This window comes from Cyprinodon tularosa, unplaced genomic scaffold (assembly GCF_016077235.1).
Source record: "Cyprinodon tularosa strain WSP-4 unplaced genomic scaffold, ASM1607723v1 ctg92, whole genome shotgun sequence".
Classification (NCBI taxonomy): Eukaryota; Metazoa; Chordata; class Actinopteri; order Cyprinodontiformes; family Cyprinodontidae; genus Cyprinodon; species Cyprinodon tularosa.
The window spans coordinates 285,646-307,989 of record NW_024039696.1 but is presented as its reverse complement, the minus strand read 5'-3'; the positions used below and the strand labels follow the sequence as shown (position 1 = coordinate 307,989).

Here is a 22,344-nt window from a genome sequence, read left to right as displayed (position 1 = left end):
CTTTTAAGTGAAAACTACAATCTATGGGATGCATTTTTTTCCCCCAGTCGCCTTTGTTCTATTGTAGACAGACAGGAAATATGGTGGGGAGGAAGAGGGAAGACATACTACAAAGGTCGGTCAAACTGAGGAGAATTAAGACCTCCATATATAGATCACATGCCATACCCATTGGAGGCCTTATGAGTAGAGGTGAGTATTGGCATGAGTGTTGCGATTCGATACATGTCGCGATACTTGGGTCACGATACGATATTATCATGATATTGCATTATCACTATATATTACCATATTTTCCCCAGCTATCAAAATCAAATGATGAGATAAAACAGCAAGTGCTGTATATTTTCATCAGAAAATATTGATCAGGTATTATTATCCATGTTGTTTGGGGTTTTCTTCCACTGTGACTGCCTCAAATACGGTGCTGCACGCACAGTTAAAGGGCTCCACAGCGCTTTCTGCCAGAGTGGTGGTGCAGAGGTAGCCCTTTTTCCCATCAATGTTTTATGTAACCATTTAAAAAAAAAATCGATACTAAGAAGTAAAAGATCAATATTATATCGGGCAACCGTATATCATGATGTATCGCCAAAACGATTATTTCCCACACCCCTACTTATGAGTAGATAACTTTGCCTCCTGTCAAACTTATGTCAGGTTTCTGGGTTGTCCTTCAGTGTGTCCCAACATTGATAGCATTAATGCAGCTGAACTAAGACAGATATTAGTGTTCAAAACCTTCCAAGAAAAAGGTAATTCTTTAGTAGAAGTGAACTCGCAAATCAAGGAGTTCATTGTCTTCCTATAGTTGTCAAAACATAGAAAAGTAGAAGAAAGCTTTTGTCTCTATAAAAAAGGAAAAGAAGTTCTCACCCAACTCCAGTGTAAAGGATTTTCAGTCCATAACACCATAACCTGATATATGCCAAAGCTATGTTGGTCACTCCTCTCTGATTTTAGTCCAGAGTCATGTTGTAGTTTAAGCTCTGGAGTGGGACAGATATTGGCCTGTTTGGGCAAGTGAACTCAATCCATTTAAGCTGTTTGACATTTCATCCTAATACCTGCATTGTAAGTGCTAATGCCAGGTCACACTAGTTGAGACGACAGCGGTATAATGTGCTGCCAGTTGGAGCAGCGGTGCCAAAACTTTTTGGCTCCCAACCTAGAAAATGACAGCTTTAGGCCCAAATAAGATATCCTTAATCCTGCTATATAAAGTGACACTAAAAGGAGTAAATTAACTAACTTTACTCCAGTTTTTTCAGTGACTTTATCATGTTAGTTTATACAGTTGAATAGATCTATCAACCGTTGTAGTCCGGTTGTAAAAATATGAAAGGGATTTAATTATGTTGTTCAAATTGTTTTTTGCTGACGCTTCAAAGATAAATTTATGGCTTTTATCTTAAAATAATTTCCATTAATATATAATAAAAGTTAAGCCCTAATAGTAGTTCAGCCAAGTTTTAAAAACTCATGAACAAAATACAAATAAAAATACATTTAACTTGTAAGCGCAGAAATAATTTCTTTCTATCCAGAATCTTTGTCAATAGTTTTAAGAGTAAATGTTCAAAAAATTGGCCGAACGAGTTATCACAGAAGTTTATTTTAATCATTTTTTTGGATTGATATTATTCTCCTCTTCACATTGCAGTCTTTCCTGAAATCATGCAAATTTCATACATGCCAATTTGTTTTTCAACACATTCCATAATGCTTTTATAGAACACCCCAGAAAAAATGCTTGGTGAGTTCCAGCCATTAAAAAAATGACAGTTCCCAATTCACAAGCAAAATGCTAGTTAAGCAGTAGATGCATTACATTTGGATTAAGCATTTTTGTTTCATATCTTTGCATAGATACTGTGACAACATGAACCTGAGGTACTTCGACTCTTGGCAACCTCACCATGACTTCAGAGTTAAAATAAGCAGCTTATTTAATAAAACAAATGTGTATTTCCCAAAATAGCTTACAGACTTACTTTCATTTCCCCGCTTATTTAGTAGAAGCATTCTCTGTCTCCTTAGCATTATACTGTGATCCTGTATGTGTACCTTGGAAGACCCAAACTCATTAGAACCACTTAACATTCCAGTAACCGGTCGCTGCATTTCGTGACGTATGTAATGCCACACTTGTGAGCCGTTGGTGAGCTGCAAAGCTCCTCTTGACCCCCTGCTGAGGGGGACAATAAAAAGTACTGTGCTGTCTGAGTGTCAGAATGACAGAGGAGGAGCGAGGTGAGTCTGGTTACAATCACAGACGCTCCCGACCCCCCCACCCTCCTTCACTAAACCACTACAAAACCTTCTGGAGTTGGGTAAATCCCAGTCCTGCAGTATGCTAATCAAAGTCTAGTGTGTCCAGCATCACCAGTGTGACTGTCCTCAAAAACCTCAAGTGACCCTTTTAAACCAGACTGCAGCCTGCAGCAGGCCAAAGGTGCTGGACAAAAGCTTTCTCTTGAAATTTCTAATAGTGAAGTGGGACAAAGATTAATCTACTTCGCCACAATCACAAGATGCATGTTTTGGTTTTGAAGTACGATGATAGCAACATCATACTGTGGGGCTGTTACTTCCTAATTCCAACCTTTTGCTACCAAATCTTGTTTTAAAATCCACTAAAGTTGTGTAGCACTGTCATTCTACTTAAAAATAAACACTAATTAAATACCTCATACTAGTTAAAAAGAGCCCTAAATTAGCATGTAGTTAAAGGCATCTTGCCCGCTGCAATGTTTGCAGTAAGGAAAGAGGCCAAATACCCAAACGAACGTGCTAACATATTTGGTAAATTTTCAAATGACAGTTCAGCTAACAAAGAGTGAATCATGGGTCAAAAAACAATGGCTGTCATCTGTTTCACTATCTTTAACTTTGTTCAACCCAGGCCACAGGCGGAGGTGTTTGCAGACAAACAAACGACAATGAAATCCAACAGCAAACACTCGAGATGAAGGGAAGCGAGCACACTTTGTAGCTCACTTTCCAGTCAGAGAGACAATGACATCCGGGCTGGAAACAAAACACTGATATTGAGAAAGGAGGTTGCAGATTAAAAGCAAAACCATTGTGTGTGTGTGTGGCCTGCCTAAAAGCAGGCCAATATATGGACCAGTGCCTCTCAATCATGGTCCTGCATGTTTTAGGTATTTCGCTGCTGCCCCACACATCTACGGCGTACACTTTAGGACATTCTAAGGTCTCAGGAAAAATATTCATAGGTTTCAGTATTAAACTAATCAGGTCAGGCATAATTTGGTTCAGAAATCTATCAGGATATATTCTAAGGAACCAATAGAGATTGCTCAATAGTTTTTATGAAATTTCAAAAAGATTGGTCCTGATCGACAAGGCAAAGATCATTAGAGCATTGCATCTGGCAATAAATACAAGCCATGCATTCACCCAGCAGGGCCCACTTGTCCAAGTGTTGACTCCACTTCTCGCCTGGTGACAACTAGGAGATAGTGTTAATTTCGTTAACGAAAACTAAACGAAAATATTTTCGTCAACGCACATTTTTCACCGAACGAAAACTAGACGAGACGAGACGAAAATCCCCACTAATAAACAATAACTGGGAGTAAATCAGAAATAATTTTCGTGGACTAATAAAGACGAGACGAAAATGCAGTTCGGCAAATAAAGACTGGACTAAAATCTATGGACATTTTAGTTCACGAATAAAGACGAGACGAAAATTATATATTATTATTTTATGTTTTTTCAAATCCTGTCTCGTCTCCTCCTCCGACTCCTCCTCGTCAGCTCCCACACACCCACTTTCAAACCTGGAGCGGGCGGCACAGAGTAGCCTACTCCGGGACTCAGGAGAAAGAGGAGACGTGCTATATGGACACATTTTCGCTTTTAAGTGGAGAACAAACCCAAATGCTTGATTTTAGTGGAAGGGAAGGAATATGGCCACATGATAGCTGAAAAAAACACAACAAACCTGAAGAGACACGTCGCAGTTCACCACAAAGACATTACGGTAAGTTAACAGAAAGATTGGTGGTGGTTGTTTATAATGTAACATTAAATCAGCGGCTATAATGTCCTAATGATAAACTAACTAATGTTGGCTAACTTTCATAGCATTTAGTATCCAGGCTGGCTACGTTACGTTAGCTTGTTAGCACGTAGCGACGGTAGCCACTTGTTGATAGCATTGTATGTAAAGTTAAATTTATGCTAACTTAGATATGTTATACTGGCCGGGCAACTATAGTTTCAGTTAAATTGCAAGTTTGATTAAAGCAGACAGACGTTTTAGGTTATCTAGGAGCTGCAAGTGAACTATAGTTAACACAGAACAACTCGGCAGCTACACATGTATGCTAAATGCTAAAACCAACTGAAGCTATTTATCAGGATAAGACAAAATAATAATAATAATATGCCACACATAATTCAGAGCAACTTTAACCTAGATTTTCATATACAAAATAGTCATTGCTAGGTGAACCACTGCAGGGATGTCTTTAGTTGGTGACATAAAATGCTGCTCTCTTTATCTGCATATTACTATTACAAGGACATTTGATTTGAATTGGCATCAATATTAATACAACCAAAATGCTTGCACACCTAAAATGTCTGCAATTTATTCCTGCATAAAATGATAGTTAGGTTGTTTGTATGATTTTGAAATGGATGGTCAAATGTAGTTTTTATAGAGACTTAGTTTTTGTTAGGGAAAAAAAGAGACATATATGCTACTTATACACTTGGAATTCCTGTTATGCTGTTTATCTATCCTGACATTGTATTAATTTCTGTTCCAGATTAAAGATACATCATCACCACCAACAACCTACCAGCCACCCAGAAACAATGACAGGCCAGCTAAAGCTGGAAGGAAAGCACTTTTGTTCTATCAGTTGGATTTTTTATTTTTTTTTTAACAACATTGACCTCAAATCTATTTATTTTATTATTCTATGTGAACTAGCTTTAAACAGCCAGCACTTGTGTAAAGTTCATAAGACACTTTATTTTATTTATTTGTTTCCTTTGCCAGGTGTGTTTTATTTGTTTTAATGCAAGCATTTGTGTTTGTGTCTTTGAACCTTAACAATGTTCAAAATAAATATGCAAATATTGTCAGAACATCTTCCATGTCTGCATGTGTTCCTTAAAATTGTGTTTTTTTATCAAAAAGATGATGAAAGAAAATGTTGAAATAATTTTAGGAAATCTTAAACGTTATCTGCTGACAAAAAAGTAAAAGGTTAAAATTATGTCCTGACTAAAACTAGACTAAAATGTTGACAGTTTTTGTTGATTAAAACTAAACTAATAAAATTATGTTTTCTTGGACTAAAATAAAGACTAAAATGCTCTGACTTAAGTCGACTAAAACTAGACTAAATAAAAATGCGATGATGTCGACTAAATGTGATAAAAACTAACAAACGATGCTGAAACTGGACTAAGACTAAAACTAAATTTAAAAATGGCTGCTAAAATTAACACTACTAGGAGAAGATCCAATCCCTTGTGATCTTTAACAGAATAAAACTGCTACAGAAAACGGGATTAATTGGACTCACAGATGGAGCATCAGCATCAGGCGGCCTTATCAACTTAAATGGATTGTAATTAAATTAACTTGTAGCATCACCCAGGACATTTTCAGCCTCGAAAGCCACGTGGGTGGAGAGCAACAATCTGCTGGTGATACATTATGATCAAAATTGTCCCGGGAAACTCACAGTGGCCTTGTTTAGCCACGCATATACATGTATATCACCTTCTTTATAGATCCGAGGCCTTAAAATAAAAGTTGACAAGCTTTGTTTAGTAACAAAATATTTGCTTTCTGTTAACCTGATGATTGCTTTAAGTATAGTGGAGGATTTTCGCGAATATGAAAAGACCTGTCCTCTCCACTTAAAAAAAACCAATCACATGCATAACCCTGTACCCACTCTTGAGAGGGAATGCCTATTAAACATGTGCGAGAGCTTGCACGGGCCCATTTCTCCTCGTGCACGCTCTGTTTAAAAGATGCTGTTTGCATCGCTCAGACAACCTTGCTTTCCAAAAGATTTGCAATTTTACCACAATGTCAGACTCACCACTGGTAAATGAAAATGGGGACGGACGTGTAGGACGACTTTATGTAAACATATCACCAGAATGATTGACAATTAGAAGGACCACTTATTTTGATGATCTGCCCGGAAAAAGAACATCATTGACTATACCGTTAAGTAAAAAAGGAAGCACTGAGAACTCATCTCTGTTTCTTAACTTCCAGGGGGTAAACCTGTGTTTCACCATGAATAGCAATAAATTAACAGTTGCATAACTCATTTAACACAGTTGTTAATGTATTGTACAATTTATATCAAGTTTATTTAAAAAGTTACTACAAGGATTCACTGCTGGCTCCTCGCTCTGCCACTACTGCAGGCATGACGCCAGCAGCAGGATTAACAACATGCAGCGCCACAAAATCAGCAGATAGAGTGTGTGTCAAACACACCTATAAGAAGCCTGTTCATGGGTGTGCAGGTGGCGCAGTGGTAAATGCGCATGATCCATGGACGTCGGCCTTAGTCCTCAACGCGGGTGACCAGGGTTTGAATCTGGCCTGTATCTCTCCCCCTCTCTCATACCCCCTTTCCTGTCAACTTACTGTTGAAAAAATCAGCCACTAAAAAAAAGAAGGTATAGTTGAAACCTAAAACTGACTGTAATGTGTAGAAGCACAGATGCCTGTACAGACCATTAAAAGGGGAAGGGAAGCGTTGTGCTGTGGGAATGAGTTTATAAAGAAAAGAAGAATTTTAAAATTTATACAACAGCAAAGGGAATTTGCCTCACAAAAAAGAGACCCATGTAATTAAAAATAATCTGGGGAACACAGAAGGAGCAGTGCTTTTTCTGGCCTTGAGTTTGAAATAGGCTTAAAGTTCTTTGTCTATGTGAAAATCAAATTATGCATTCTAAGAAAGAAGGGAGCCAACAGTGAAAGTGCTTTAGTTTGGTAAGAAAAGTGGGTGGTAGAAAAGAGACATTTCAAAAAAGTTTTCTATGCAACTCCTTCAACTGTATAAAGAAGCAAATCCAAAGGCAGGGAAGCTCAGCAGAAAAAGCCCTGTAGGGAAACGAGAGGGGAAGCCTTCGGAACGGAGGGGTGGAGTGTTAGGTGCGTGTAGCGTCATGCCGTGCTGTCTACTGAAGAAGAGGCAAAAGGAGAGATCAGAGCTCAGTTGGAAAGAAGCAACCTAGCATCAATCATTCCTAATCGTTTAAGTAACAATCTGAAATGCAGCATTTCTTATAAAAACTCCACCTATAGCCTGTTTGTACATGCTTCAGGAATAGCTGTTATCGTCCGGACAAATCTATCCTAAAGAGAAATACATTTGGGGGTTGGCTTTACGTATTAGGAAACAACTAAAGCATATCAAAGTCTGGGCTGGCTTCAAATAAGGGATAAATACCTCATCAATACTGACAGAGAACAACTAAATATACAAATTAACATGTGGCTTTAACTCTGCGTATTCTGCTCCTTTTCATCATTTATAAAAAGGCACACCTTAGAGAGTTACTCGCAGCTTAATTGAAGCCGTTCAGGTCCAAGTTTAATAAATTGAGGCCAGATTTTTTTAATCAGTTGTTTCCTGCACTGACATTCTCTACTTTAAATCACAATTTTGGTTAGTGAATCAGCATTGTAAGCCAGAAATGCTCTGAGAAAAACAATAGCAATCCCCAAAGGTTTTAGGTAAAATTGGAAAGCAAGAATAAAAGCAGGTACAAAGCCGACACACAGCCCTTATCCACTGAACCACTGAGCTGCCATGTGGCATACGCACACATACACAAACATCTCATTGATGGAGTAAGGGGACAGATGGAGCAGTGTTTTGGCTATCAAAGTGTGCTCAACAACAATGTCTTAGAGTTATCAGAGCAGTTTTGTGTTTCATGCAAAGCCTAAAAAAAAAACTTCTACAGCCCACTGTTCACATGCCTTGAAACCTCTGCAAAGTTTATTTTCTGCATGCATGCATGCATTCATTGAGGATATTATTTTTTAATTTCTAGTGATAGATATGATCAGAAAAAAAGAAAAACAAAAAAAATGCATATGTCTAATTGTCCCCCAACTAGACAAAAAACAGTAATGTGTGTATTTAGGAAGGTATCAGGCCTAAAAGTAAAAAAAAAAAAAAAAAAAAAAAAAAAATAAAATAAAATATATATATATATATATATATATATATACAGTTTCTTGTTTGCTGCTTTATAAATATATATATATATATATATATATATATATATATATATATATATATATATATATATATATATATATATATATATATATATATATATATATTTATATTTATAAAGCAGCAAACAAGAAACTGTCAAAACAATAACTACAAGAAAGCAATAATTGACTTAGGTAGCCAAGGGGAAATGAAGTCAATGGATTTCAGGATGCATTTGGTGTCCAGTCTCTTAGAGCTCGTTAAAACCCTGATTGCCTTCAAGTCCCCTTGGGCTCTCCTTGCCCTGGACATTTGGGTCAAGAGGTCACAGCATCAAGTAATGGTTACTAAGCACTTGACATCAGCATGAACCCTAAAAAATAAAAGGTAAGACCTCCCCTTAGTGTCTCCATGTACACCATGTTCACCAACACATGGTTATTTCTGTAGAAGGGATAAAGTAAATGACGGGGCTCAAGCCCCCCATTGGGACCATCAAGAGCTCCCTGTTGTCAAGGATACACCAAAGCCTGTCAGTTGGTTATTAACAAGCATGAATCAAGGGGTCCTGAATGAGGGCTATTAGGCCTGTGACCTGGTGAGTAGCTGCCTAGGATCCCCTGAGTGTCAATTGTAACAGCCATAAAACAGACAGAAAAAGATCTGCCTTTATTTGTGTCTGAAACAATGACAAAGGGTGGTTCATTTTGAAAAATTACTCTTAGAATAAAATTTCCCTTAAGGGAAAATCACAGATTCAGTTAATTAATAAGTCAGAGGTTTGGCTGTTTGATTTAACGAACATATATAGACAACTCATAATAAACATCAGCTAGCGAATTTTCAGCTTTAGATTGAATGGAAATGTTAGTTTCCCTAACAGACCCTGGCTTGGAGTGGCTCCTCTGTTCATTTTGCCTGTTTGACATGGTTTAAAACATGACAGAGGGACACAAAAAGAGAAAGATGATTTAACAACTATAAATGTGTTGGATTGTTTGCCCGTTTCTGGGCTTAATGTGCTCTGCAAGATCAACCCATGGCGAGAATAAGTAATAAAAGGAGCAAAAGAAAGAAAAGATGTTGAGAAATACACTGATGGTGGGTGACAGGTTAGTTACTCTATAATGCAGTCTTATTCATGTTAAGGAGATTTTCTTGCAATCCTGTCGGTGAAGGTGAGAATGCATAAGTACTTGAATCTCACTAATCTTTAACTTGAAAGAACAAAGTCTGCTTCTGTCTTTTGAAAAAACAGATACTTAGAGTGAATTCTTTCTACATGACCTTGCAGGAAGAATGCCTACAGATCAAAACCCCTTTTCCACACACAATTTTCAACCTCTCCATCTCAAAAATCCTGGGAGTAACAAGTGCATGAAGGTATGCAAAGCAAGTCCTTTGTTGCATTTAAGTTCATCTTGCCTCAAGATGTCCACAAAGTCCCACTGCAGTGCTTGGGCAGAAGGCTGAAAAAATTAAGGAAATAAATCCTTGACATAGTTTTACTCCTTCTTTCGACAGCAAACCACAAAAGTGCGACAACAAAGCAGCTCAGCCATGAGGGTGCCCCGATAATAGCACCTTTTTTATTACCTAAACCAACAACTCACACACAAAGATTTATCGCCTAAAAGTAGACCAACCCGTTTTGCACAAAGCCTGCAGCCAACACTTTAACTGAAACTTGCCACTGCCCCTCTCCAACAGAAAAGTATGTGTTGGCCCTGCTAACTCTTTAACACCCCATTTCTATATATATATTCTTCCTTGAAAACACTTGCTTAAAATCTATAATTTTAACAAGATGTAGAGCTTGAGGTTTCACTCACCTGTGACAGAGATGGTCATGGGGGCCTCCAGAGCCCTGTCATTATTCAGATCCCTGCTCAGTTTCAGATCCCCAGTGTCTTCATTCAACAGCAAAAATAATAATTCATTTCCAGATTCAAACTTGTAGCGCAGCTTATCTGACACATCCGGGTCATGGGCTGGTACGTTACCAATAACTCCTGTTGGGAAACTGTTAGATTTGTTGGTGACATAGTTGTTGAAGATGATTTCAAAGTTCTGCAGTACAGGTTTGTTGTCATTCATGTCCACAAGGCGGATATGCACAGTAGCCCGGCTCACTAGTGGTGCTGATGTGGCCTGGACCACAATGATGTACTCTTTTTTGGTCTCATAATCCAGGTCTGTGAGAGCAGTAAGCTCCCCATTGCGAAGGTCAAGGAGGAAAACCTCTGGAATATTGCCTTCCACAATTTGGTAATAAATATCTGCGTTGGTGCCCTCGTCTGCGTCTGTGGCAGTTATTTGGGCAACCACTGACCCCACGGGACTGTTCTCCTCCACATAAAAAAAAAGCTCATCCTTCTCAAACACCGGGGCATTGTCGTTTATATCTTGGACCTCAATATGAACAGAAACAAATGCCTTCCTAGGAGGAACCCCACTATCCATAGCAACAGCTCTCAGGTTGTAAACAGGAACGTTCTCACGGTCCAGTTTGCGAGCTGTTCTGATGATCCCAGTATTTTGCTCAATCAAAAAATCCCCATCTCCATCACCTCCATCCTGAAATGCATAAGTCACCCTTTTGTTGAGACCAGAATCTCTGTCTGTAGCATAGATCTTGAGTACACTAGTGCGGATGTCTGCATTTTCAATTACATTCCCCTTATAGATATCGCTGTCAAACTGGGGATCATTATCATTGGCATCATCAATAATTATCTCCAAATAGGTCATATCAGATTTCTGAGGGATGCCATTGTCTCTGGCAATGATGGCTAAAGTGTAGGATGCATCGACTTCATAGTCAATCTCCATCTGTGTTGTGATAGCACCTGTATCTGGGTCAATTTTAAATTGAGGAATATTATCTTCCATGATATAAGTGATTCGAGCATTCTCCCCCGTATCCTCATCCGTTGCAGAGACCACAGTCACGGTGTGGCCTATAGGCTTATCTTCACTTAGTGTCACCTGCTGGTTAGCATTTTGGAAAACAGGTCGATGTGTGTTGGCGTCTGTCACGTTGATGAACACCTCAGCTGTGCCAGAGCGTGTTCCATCGCTGGCCGTTACCGTCAGGACGTACTGTCGCTCTTGTTTGTAGTCCAAAGGAAGGGCCAGGGTGATGAGGCCACCGCCGCTTTGGCTGGTGATGGCAAAACGGTTTCTGGTGTTTCCACTGGAGATCTGATAGGTCACCACATTGTCTTTGTCTCTGTCCACAGCTGTCAGCATCAGCACACTGGACCCCACCACAGCATCTTCATTGACCTTTAAAGAGTAGGAATTTTCTGTAAATGTGGGCACATTGTCATTAAAATCCAACACTGTGATGCTGACGCTGGCTGATGATGACATAGCAGGGATCCCATGATCTCTTGCTACAACGCCAAAGGTGTAGAATTCAATGGTCTCCCTGTCCAGTTCCTCACCAACTGTAATCCAGCCTGTACTGTTATTGATGACGAATGGGAAACCAGGTGTTGTGTCAGTGAGCTGGTATTCCAGACGAGCATTTTCTCCAGAATCATCATCAATTGCTTGAATGTGCCTAACAGAGTAACCGATGGGTACGTTTTCGTACACAGTTGATTGAAAAGGAGTGCTGACAAAAATGGGAGCATTGTCGTTGACATCCACCACTTGTACCACCACCAACCCCGTACTATTTATCAGTGGTGGCCTTCCACCATCTTGAGCTTTGATCCTCAGATTATACTCCCGGACATCTTCATAGTCCAGAGAGTTGATAACTTCAATAACTCCAGTGGGGGAGTTGATGTAGAATTGACCCTTTATGTTTCCACTGATGATGCTATAGTGCACTTTTGCATTGTTACCAGCATCTCTATCAGTGGCGTCTACCTGGACAATTTTAGTGTTGACGGCTACATTTTCTGGGACCTGTACCACATATCTCTTCTTACTAAACTGGGGGTAGTTGTCATTTTCATCCCCAATCTCGATGCGAACTGTAGCAGTGGCTGTTCGAGGTCCAGGGTCCTTCCCCTGGTCATTGGCTTCCACAATGAGTGTGTACTCGGCCTTGGTCTCCCTATCAGGCCGCTCTTTGATCCTTACCACGCCATTCCGTGGGTCTATCTCAAAGATGGAGTTCTCATCATCTTTGTTGACAATTGTATAAACCATGTTGGCATTGGAAGGGGCGTCGCCATCAGTGGCACGGACCGTCATCACCTCGAAGCCAACTTCCACATTCTCATTGACCTTTTCGCTGTAATTGTTTTGTTCAAACACCGGTGAATGGTCATTTTTATCACTCACTGTGACAGTCAGGTAAGAAGTGGCAAATCTTTTCGGCGTGCCATTGTCATTTGCAGAAACTTTGAAAACATGAGTATCCTTCACTTCTCTATCAAGCAGCTGGACGGTTGTTATGCTTCCAGTTTTTGCATCAATTTGAAAGTAATCATCAGACCTTTTGTCAAACAGAGCCTCAATGCTGTACTCAAGCCTCCCTGCCTCTCCATCATCTGGATCAGTTGCCTTCAAGGTAATGACTCGGGTGTATGGGGGCTCATTCTCTGGTACAGACACCTGATAGGTGGCGAGCTGGAATTGTGGAGGTGTGTTCACTTGTCGCTTCCACCTCAGTTTGTTAGACTTTCTGGCTTTCTGGGTTATTTCATTTTGTAAAAGCGTCAAAATCACCTGCACAGACAGTTTGCTGTCTGCAGAGCCATGCAGGGTGCATTTTAAACTCATTTTTTCTCTGTGCTCAAGGCACAAATCATTAACCAGGAACAAATCTCCATGCCTGAGAACAGCAACAAAGTCTTTTCCATAACATTTAGTATTTAAAAGGTTTATACCTTGTGTAGATTTTGGCAAAAGTTTCTTTACATTCAATAAGAGTTTACCTGCCAGTAAACAGGAAGATGACTTTAGTTTCATAATGTGTTTAATATGAATGTCTGGCTCACTCTTTCTCTTGTACTTAATAAAACAGTCCTGTCCGTGGACAAACACGTTCAAATGCGTGAGAGTTGAGTCTCCAGACGTTGAGGACACAGCCCTAAAGTAAACAGGCACCGGGTTCCTTGATGTGTTCGCGCACTTCAGCCTGTGGGACAGGCGGATCAGTCCGCTGCGCCTCTCCACTTGGAAAAACTTGTGGATAAAGTTTGGAGATAAAGTCCTGTCAATTGTATAAATCCATCCAGGTCCCACGGACAGGTTTGCTAAAACACTCCCGGGCTGTAAAGTCTCCGAAAGGTGCGTCTCCAAACATCCTGCGAGCGGCACCGTGAGCAGAACACAGACCCAAATCCAACACCTCGGCGGCTCCATGTCCGGTTACCTGCCAGATCCCACTCAGGTTCAGCGAAAGTGATCCAAACTGGATTAACTCTCCCTCTCCCAACACCGCGTTTTACTTTTATTCCTCATTGCGGACCTTTAACGCAGGTAAATTCGCTCTGTATCCTTGGCGTCAGCGTATCCATGGCGCACAGGGAAGCCACACTGAGTTTGAAATGGGTACAAAATGGCTTCGTGGATCTCCTCCTCCTCCTTCTCCTCCTCCACCTCCTTAGCTTATTTCCATAAACCTGCTGCGTCCCCCCCTCAGGGACGCGTTCCCGAGAGGAGGAGGAGGTGGGCTTTTTCTTATGGAGATTTGCCACCGACCGGGTGACTAATGCGCACAGACGCATTGTTATTGAAACAAGGATAAATAAATTCCCAGTGCGCATTGAGCGTCTTTGCTTCCTTCATTCTATTTTTAAAGTTATAAGCAGAAATCAAAGTGATAAAATGTCTTTAGGAAACTTTCAGAGCGCACTTTTGGGTTCTGTTAGTCTATGCTGGTCAGCAGAGCCGGGTTTGTCACACTTAAACAAAAATAAAAGCTTAATTGCGCACTGGATGCAAATTTTAACAATGTATAAAGATTCCTTCTAGTTTTAAGGACAGCAAACAATAAAATGTTAATTTCCACTTTAGCAGTTTGCAATACAGATTGTTTTAAATAGCAGACTAAGAAAATAAATGTACTAATCTTAAACTTGGATCACTCACATTACAAGAGCCACATGATTTTAGCAGATCAGGTTATTTGCCTTAATGTTATCCAAAAGGAGACTGAATTATATCACAGTAAAGTCAGTAGATTTATATCAGAACTAATAGCTTTAACTTCTCAAAAATGAAATAATCTTTTTTTCTTTTACTTTATATATGATTTTAGTACATTAATAGACATTATTTCCAATCATACCCTGATGGTTTAAGAATGGCAACTTCATTCTTTTTTCAAAAAAACATTTATTTTTATTTATTAGTTTAAGAATTAACAGAGTATTTGTAATTATACTTTGGAGTTAATCAAAAATTATAATTATAAACTTGCTCTGCTATTATCCCAGTGATACATTTAAAAGTGTATGAAACATATCTACAATGCATAAAAGATTCTTCTCATTGCTGAATAACGTTGTTCATACAATAATGGTTAATCCAGATTTATAGTTGGGTATTTTTTTTATTCATGCAGATTTTTTCAAATGAGAAAACATGATGGATTTTACTAACATTTTTAAGATTTACTTAAAATGTTATAGGGTTTTTAGTATATGGCTGTTATACTTTTTGACAATGGACCTTTTTTTGTCAATTGACCAACACTGTAGAATTGTAAATGTAATAGATGTAATATGAAATGTATTAATTTAGTTAAGAATTTACAATATAGTTATTGTAATACTTGAAAACGTATAAAATAATAAAAAACTATGCATGTATTTTGAATAAATAAAACAAATGTTCCTGTATCTTAACAAGTCAATTAAGGGTTTAATAATGATTTTAAGATTACAATAATGATTTGAAAATATAAGATGCTACAAAATTGTGTCGTATGTTAAAGCTCATCATGCTTTAATGTCTAGGAATTCAAACAAAAAATATATATATTTATACATTTTCAGTAACCATAGCAGGATTAGTGGCGCCACCATGTGGTAATAAGGTAGATCAACACCTTATCCCAACTAGCAGTCTTGTTTATGGTTTCTTTTTTAATCTATTGATTTAAAAAGGTAAAGTGGCTATTTTTTCTGATGTATTAAATACTGATTATGTCTTTCCATAATTCAATCCTGGGTCTGCCCTCTAATAAAACCAGGATCGCATATTTAGATCAACAATTAGTCGATCTTAACATAGTAGATATGGCATCTCAAGATTTTCTTGAACTTTAAAAAAAAACTTTGAAAAAAAATTACAACACGTTACTTTGGAGTTCTTAAGTTGTACTAATATATGAAAGGTTTTCTTTTCTATAATTAGTTTACAAATGACAGATTACAAAGAGAAACCTCACAAAAAGTGCATTGAAATTTTAAAACTAAGTAAGTTACTGTGAGGAATGTTGGGCCTTTACATTCCCTTATGGTTTGATAAATTAATGCAAACAAAAAAATAAAGAACAGTTGATTAAATATTTGGATAAGTTAGAGTATATATATATATATATATATATATATATATATATATATATACACTATATTGCCAAAAGTATTTGCTCACCTGCCTTGACTCACATATGAGCTTAAGTGACATCCCGTTCCTAATCCATAGGGTTCAATATGACGTCGGTCCACCCTTTGCAGCTAGAACAGCTTCAACTCTTCTGGGAAGGCTGTCCACAAGGTTTAGGAGTGTGTTTATGGGAATTTTTGACCATTCTTCCAGAAGCGCATTTGTGAGGTCGCACACTGATGTTGGACGAGAAGGCCTGGCTCTCAGTCTCCGCTCTAATTCATCCCAAAGGTGTTCTATCGGGTTGAGGTCAGGACTCTGTGCAGGCCAGTCAAGTTCATCCACACCAGACTCTGTCATCCATGTCTTTATGGACCTTGCTTTGTGCACTGGTGCACAGTCATGTTGGAAGAGGAAGGGGCCAGCTCCAAACTGTTCCCACAAAGTTGGGAGCATGGAATTGTCCAAAATGTCTTGGTATGCTGAAGCATTCAGAGTTCCTTTCACTGGAACTAAGGGGCCAAGCCCAGCTCCTGAAAAACAACCCCACACCATAATCCCCCCTCCACCAAACTTTACACTTGGCACAATGCAGTCAGACAAGTACCGTTCTCCTGGCAACCGCCAAACCCAGACCCGTCCATCAGATTGCCAGATGGAGAAGCGCGATTCGTCACTCCAGAGAACGCATCTCCACTGCTCTAGAGTCCAGTGGCGGCGTGCTTTACACCACCGCATCCGACGCTTTGCATTGCACTTGGTGATGTATGGCTTGGATGCAGCTGCTCGACCATGGAAACCCATTCCATGAAGCTCTCTGCGCACTGTTCTTGAGCTAATCTGAAGGCCACATGAAGTTTGGAGGTCTGTAGTGATTGACTCTGCAGAAAGTTGGCGACCTCTTCGCACTATGCGCGTCAGCATCCGCTGACCCCGCTCCGTCAGTTTACGTGGCCTACCACTTCGTGGCTGAGTTGCTGTCGTTCCCAAACACTTCCATTTTCTTATAATACAGCTGACAGTTGACTGTGGAATATTTAGGAGCGAGGAAATTTCACGACTGGATTTGTTGCACAGGTGGCATCCTATCACAGTTCCACGCTGGAATTCACTGAGCTCCTGAGAGAGACCCATTCTTTCACAAATGTTTGTAAAAACAGTCTGCATGCCTAGGTGCTTGAATTTATACACCTGTGGCCATGGAAGTGATTGGAACACCTGATTCCAATAATTTGGATGGGTGAGCAAATACTTTTGGCAATATAGTGTATATATATATATATCAGGGGAAAAAAAACAGTGCTACTTTAAACCAGTTTTTATTTAAGTTAGTGTTTTCTTTTCCAAAAGAGCAGATCACATATTTAAAAGAAAATTGAACAATCCAGGGTTCAGAGTATTGGAACAATAAAAATAATTTAAATCAACAAATTATTCTTATATGAGAAACTCATTAGTGAAATATTTAATTTTATCTTTTAGTTTCTGTAGGTTTCTTATTTTGAATTTCATTCAGCTGTAGGATTTCTGCTGCGTTTTGAGGCACTGGCTCTGTGGTACAACCTAATTCAGGTTAAGCTTTAGCTGTTAGATGGCCTCACATTACACGCCTGCATCATCATCCCTCCTTCACCATGCTTTATAAAACTTATGCTGTGTTCCAGCCAAACAAGGTTTGATGGGATCCGTCTCGCCCTGATAAAGTTTCTAGCAGCAGAGGAAGCACCCTAACCCCTAAGCATCACTGTCAACACCATGCTTCACTGCAGGTTTATTTCTTTATATGCTTCAAGTGTTCTCCTCCTGACTTCCATAAAAATCCCAAAAGAACCAGTTCTGAGTCACCGCTCCACTTAAAAAAAAAAAACTAAAACCTAAACATCAACGAACAGATTTTATAATATCAAGCTTCTCTTGTGCTTTTGCTTGAGCAGTGGTTTATGTCTTATTTCTGATGTAAAAATACGCCATTTAAAAGAAATCTAATCAGCACATCATTTTTAGAACTCCTTGAATGTATAGTGGAGGATTTTCCAAAATTTTTGAAAAGGCCCGCCCTCTCCACTTAAATAAAAAATGCACATGCACAACCCTGTACCCGCTCCTGAGAGGGAACGCCTATTAAACACGTGTGAGAGCGTGCACAAGCCCATTTCTCCTCGTGCGCGCTCTGTTTAAAACCTGCTGTTTGCATCACTAATACAAGCTTACTTTCCAAAGGAAGATTTGCAGACTCACCACCGGTAACTGAAAATCGGTACGATCACGTAGGCAGTATGAACAAATCACCAGAATGATTGACATCCTCCACTATACCTTTAAGGTGTTTGGTTGGAGCCAAAGTTTCTTCATTTCTGCATGTTTTATAAAAAATACCTTTATACATTTTCACATCTTAAATACATTATATGCTATGCAGCATAAATAAGAACTGGAGCGGGTGTTTTCTGGCACAGACAGCTAAACCATCTTATTTTTGTAAAGTCGCCTTTTTATGTTCGGATACAGATGATTTATAAAGGCGCCGCTCTGTCCTTATGAAGACTGTTAAAACACAAGGTCTAGTAAGATCCACGTTAAACACCCTCTCCAGTTTCCAGGCTTGTCTTCTTGCACATCTAGGACCGTTGGACTGAGAGCTCTGCTATCAGCTGGCAGGATCGGGTGCAGGCTCATCGTTTTGTTGCTGGTTAGCAACCAGGCGCTCGCGGCCCTTCTGCAGTGTGTATTCACTGGGACCCAGCTGGATGATCTTCCCGCTGCCCAGGCAGTCGTCGCCTTTGTAGAGCACTGCAAACTAATATGGGGAAAGACTTACTCTAGTGGAAATAATGTTGGAGGAAAGTCTTACTGCGGCACAGTTTGACATCAGGGTGCTGAGGTGGTACCTGTCCGGGTGTTAGAGCTCTGACTGGCTGAGAAAGGGAAATCCACACTGAACCGTCCATGTTTAGAGTCACAGTGCAGGGAACTGCAAAGATGAAACACATTCAGAGGGAATCTGCATCACCTTAATGTCAGCTTAGCTGCTGTGAAAAGGTAGGACTCACTGAGCGGCATCTGGTGGATGAAGCGGAACTGGCATTCCATCATCTGGGTCCTGACTAGCTCTGCAGGTGGGTCCACAGCGATCCAGTGGAAGCGGTCGGTTTTCACCGTGTCACGGAAAAGAGACGGGTGATTGGTAGACGGAGCCTGGAACAAGAGAGAACTGATGCATCCTTGATTTAAAAATAAAGAGGGAAAAAAATATGAGCCAGGCGTCTCAAAGACGACAAAATCTCACCACAAAGACATCACCGGAGTCGATATCTTTGTCCACCACGAACCAGGCGTCTCTCTGGCCACCGATCCTCGCCCTCTGGCCCAGGGTCAGAGTAAACCAGCCTTTACAAAAATCACAAACAGTCCAGTAAAAGGGAAAATGTATAGAAAACCAAGTAGCTCTTTATGTTAAAACTCATTAGACTACATAAAGCAGACCTTTATGTGTTCCTTTCACAGTCCCATCCTCTATAGACACAAAGTTCCCAGGATTTGGCTCCAGATACTGAAAGTTCAACAAAAATTGCTGCAGTTGATAATTTTCTAGGCAAAGAGATGTTAGGCTTAATCTAGAGCCAGAGGGGGAGAATAAAAAGAAAAACAAAAACCTAATCTCACCTCTAAAATGAAGTTTTCAAAGTTTCTTTCTCCAATAAAGCAAATGCCCATGCTCTGGAAATACAGGTCTTAAAGTTCACGTTTAGCATGAAAAGGAGGGAATTAAAACTAGATTTAGAAATGTTTTTTCAAACCTCTTTCTTCTTCAGCACATGATGAAACCCTGCTTCGTTTGCCATCTTTTTGACAAAGTCTTTAGTGAGTCCGGCGAGCGGGAAGAGGGTTTGACATAAGGCATCCTGCGAGATCTGGCTGAGGAAGAAGGTCTGGTCTTTAACGAGGTCGGCCCCTTTGCACAGCTTCACAGCTAATGGGAACAAAGTTACACGGGGTTTTACAAGAACAGATCTGCTAGGAAAACAAAAAACAAAAAACAAGATCTATCTGTCAGAAATCAGAGCGGAACTCTTACGATTTCTGATCTCGAATCGATCCCTGAACAGTGTGGTGGGTGGAGCTGAGTGAGACTGGAGGAAAACCTCTTCATCTTCCTGGGACGTCCTGGCGTAGTGGCCCGTTGCCATGGCATCAGCACCTTAAACAAGGGGAGAACTCTTGTTTGCACAGACAGCAAATTATAATGATTTTTAGCCAATCACTGCCTGCAAAAAAGGGTTCAAGACTTAACAAAAAAGTGTATTATATTTATTATTGTACACATAATACTTTGAAACTAATAGGCTACTTATAATTTACTTTCCCAATTGATTATTTACTTTCCAGATTAATATATGCATAACCTTAAGGGAACGTAGAAATGTTCTAGCTGCATGTAAACCAATTTAGCTTATTCAATAATTCAAAAATATCAGAAATAAAGAAAGCATTCTTACCCAAAGTGTGTATGGCATACTTGTGGAAATGGTTGAATTTGATGTGTTTGTTGCAGAGTATGTCAGGATTTGGCGTCCTGCCTTTTTCGTATTCTTTCAGCAGATTGCTGCAAAAACATTCGAGACGATTATAACACATGAAGACAGAATATTAGCTACACTGCCAGGACTCTAAACTCTCCCGCACTGACAGTGTGATGCATGCATTTCATGTGCACACGCCTCACTTTGAATTTCTCACTCTTAAACAAATGCATGCACATTTTATTATATGTGCGGATTGATCCTAACATATAGATAACTCATAGAAAGCAGAACAATCTAAAACTCTAAAATTGATTTTTCTATTCAAATTTTGATACTTTTGTACATTTGATGGGAATTACTTTTTATTCCGCCTAGTAAGTGCATCATTTGTAATTACGTAATGCCAAGCACAAAATGGATGATCATGAAAGAAATATATGAGAAGTTATTTTAGCTCCACAAAGGGCCAAAACACAAAATGTGATGAAATTAGTGAGAAATTAAGTCACAACACATATTATTCAGAATTAATAGACATATAAAAAAATTTTAATAAAAAAAAAATTAAGAAAAACAAAATCAATAGACAGAAGGTAGGTACAGTGCAGTTATAGAATGAAAATATGTGGAGCTTTAAATAGATGCAATCACATTTTCTCATATTCATAAAGGGTGGTAATAAAATAAGTTACAGAATAAATCCATGCTTCCAACAACAACCTGCATCAATTCCGCTTTTTATTGGGCAGAGATGTTCAGTTTAAATAGGATTTTTGAATGAATAAATCCTTTAAAGTTGATTATAATGATCATTGAAGGAAACTGTAATAAAAGGGCTTTGATTAAAAAAAAAAAATATATTGTATAATAATAATTTTTCCTCAAATGTTGGTATGCATTATAAATGGTAGCCATCTTTTTATTTTTCATTTGCTTTCTAGTCCAATGTAAACTGGCTTTGGAAGGTGGGCATTATAAGCTTCTTGCTTCTGCAAATACACCCTTTTTCAGACTGTTTTGATGTATGTTATATGCATGGGCGGTTCTAGACAGGGGCCAGTGTCCCTGTAGATCATGTCCTTGCCCCTGTACTGAAGAAATTATACTCAAAGAAATTCTAATGAAGATATGCGCTGCAACAGACATAGTTACTGATAGGTCATTTGGATCTATGAATTTTTTCTCTTTAAAAATTCTGTTTTTTTCTAATTATTTAAAAGCAATAAGCTGATAGCTTCACTGGTATTGAGGTAAGATCCCAGTTTTCATCTGCTAAATGTTTTTTTTTTTTGTTCCTAAACAAATTGCTCCAATTCTTACAGCTGAATTTATCAGTTTTTCTTGAGTTCTAATTCAGGTCTTATAGAAAACTGTAATTTTCACTTAGATTTCACTTGGATAAAATGAAGGTTTTGTTGAGTGTAATTGGAATTTCACTTTAAGCTCAGTGTTGAGAGGCTTGTTAAAAAGACAAGTTGGGTACCTGAACACGTCATGCCAGTACTCTCTGACGTAAGACACCTGGTGGAAGGGGACGTCCAGCATTTGGCACACCCTGTAGGCGTCCTCACAGTCCCTCTCTGTGCTGCAGACTCCGCTCTCATCAAGGGAGTCCCAGTTCTTCATGAACACCCCCGTCACATTATAGCCTTAAAGTGACAAATATCCACAGCATTTAAGAACAAACTATAATATGATGGTTTTACAGTACATTTAACAATAAAACACAAAGCTCCATTGAGGTAACCGGGGTGGTGTTTTAAACCCTTCTGTCCCCCCACGGAATGTCTCACCTCTCCTCTTCAGCAGTAGAGCCGCCACGGAGCTGTCCACGCCACCTGACATGGCGCACACGACGTGTCTTATCAACCCCATGTCGTTCCCGACAATTATAAAACCTTACACTTACGACTGTATTCATTTAAAGCTTGCGTAACTTTGAAAATAGCAGCTAACTCGTTTCAACATGCTCGGGTCCCTCCTGAAAGTATGTCCGACTTGAGGCGCTCTTTGGTTCCGCTCGGAACGCTGACCTGACAGCAGCAAAC

General features: G+C 39.3%; 2 protein-coding genes across 2 annotated transcripts in view; both read right to left on the bottom strand.

Annotated features, from left to right (window-relative positions):
- celsr1a (cadherin EGF LAG seven-pass G-type receptor 1a) overlaps nucleotides 1-13,801 on the bottom strand; it is a 98,055-nt gene extending 84,254 nt beyond the window's left edge. Inside the window, 1 exon segment of the mRNA XM_038274561.1 lies at nucleotides 10,088-13,801. Coding sequence (XP_038130489.1) covers nucleotides 10,088-13,583 — 3,496 coding nt within the window. The 5' untranslated portion in view covers nucleotides 13,584-13,801.
- A 4,278-nt stretch (nucleotides 13,802-18,079) lies between these two features.
- On the bottom strand, nucleotides 18,080-22,312 carry trmu (tRNA 5-methylaminomethyl-2-thiouridylate methyltransferase). The gene is made up of 11 exons (XM_038274556.1): nucleotides 22,090-22,312; nucleotides 21,780-21,945; nucleotides 20,270-20,376; nucleotides 19,849-19,971; nucleotides 19,571-19,743; nucleotides 19,437-19,490; nucleotides 19,257-19,323; nucleotides 19,060-19,160; nucleotides 18,824-18,968; nucleotides 18,662-18,744; nucleotides 18,080-18,570 (listed from the first exon to the last, which is right to left on the bottom strand). Exons 1-11 carry the CDS (start codon nucleotides 22,169-22,171, stop codon nucleotides 18,421-18,423), a joined length of 1,251 nt encoding a protein of 416 aa, XP_038130484.1. The 5' UTR covers nucleotides 22,172-22,312; the 3' UTR covers nucleotides 18,080-18,420.
- Between the last annotated feature and the right edge of the window lie 32 nt (nucleotides 22,313-22,344).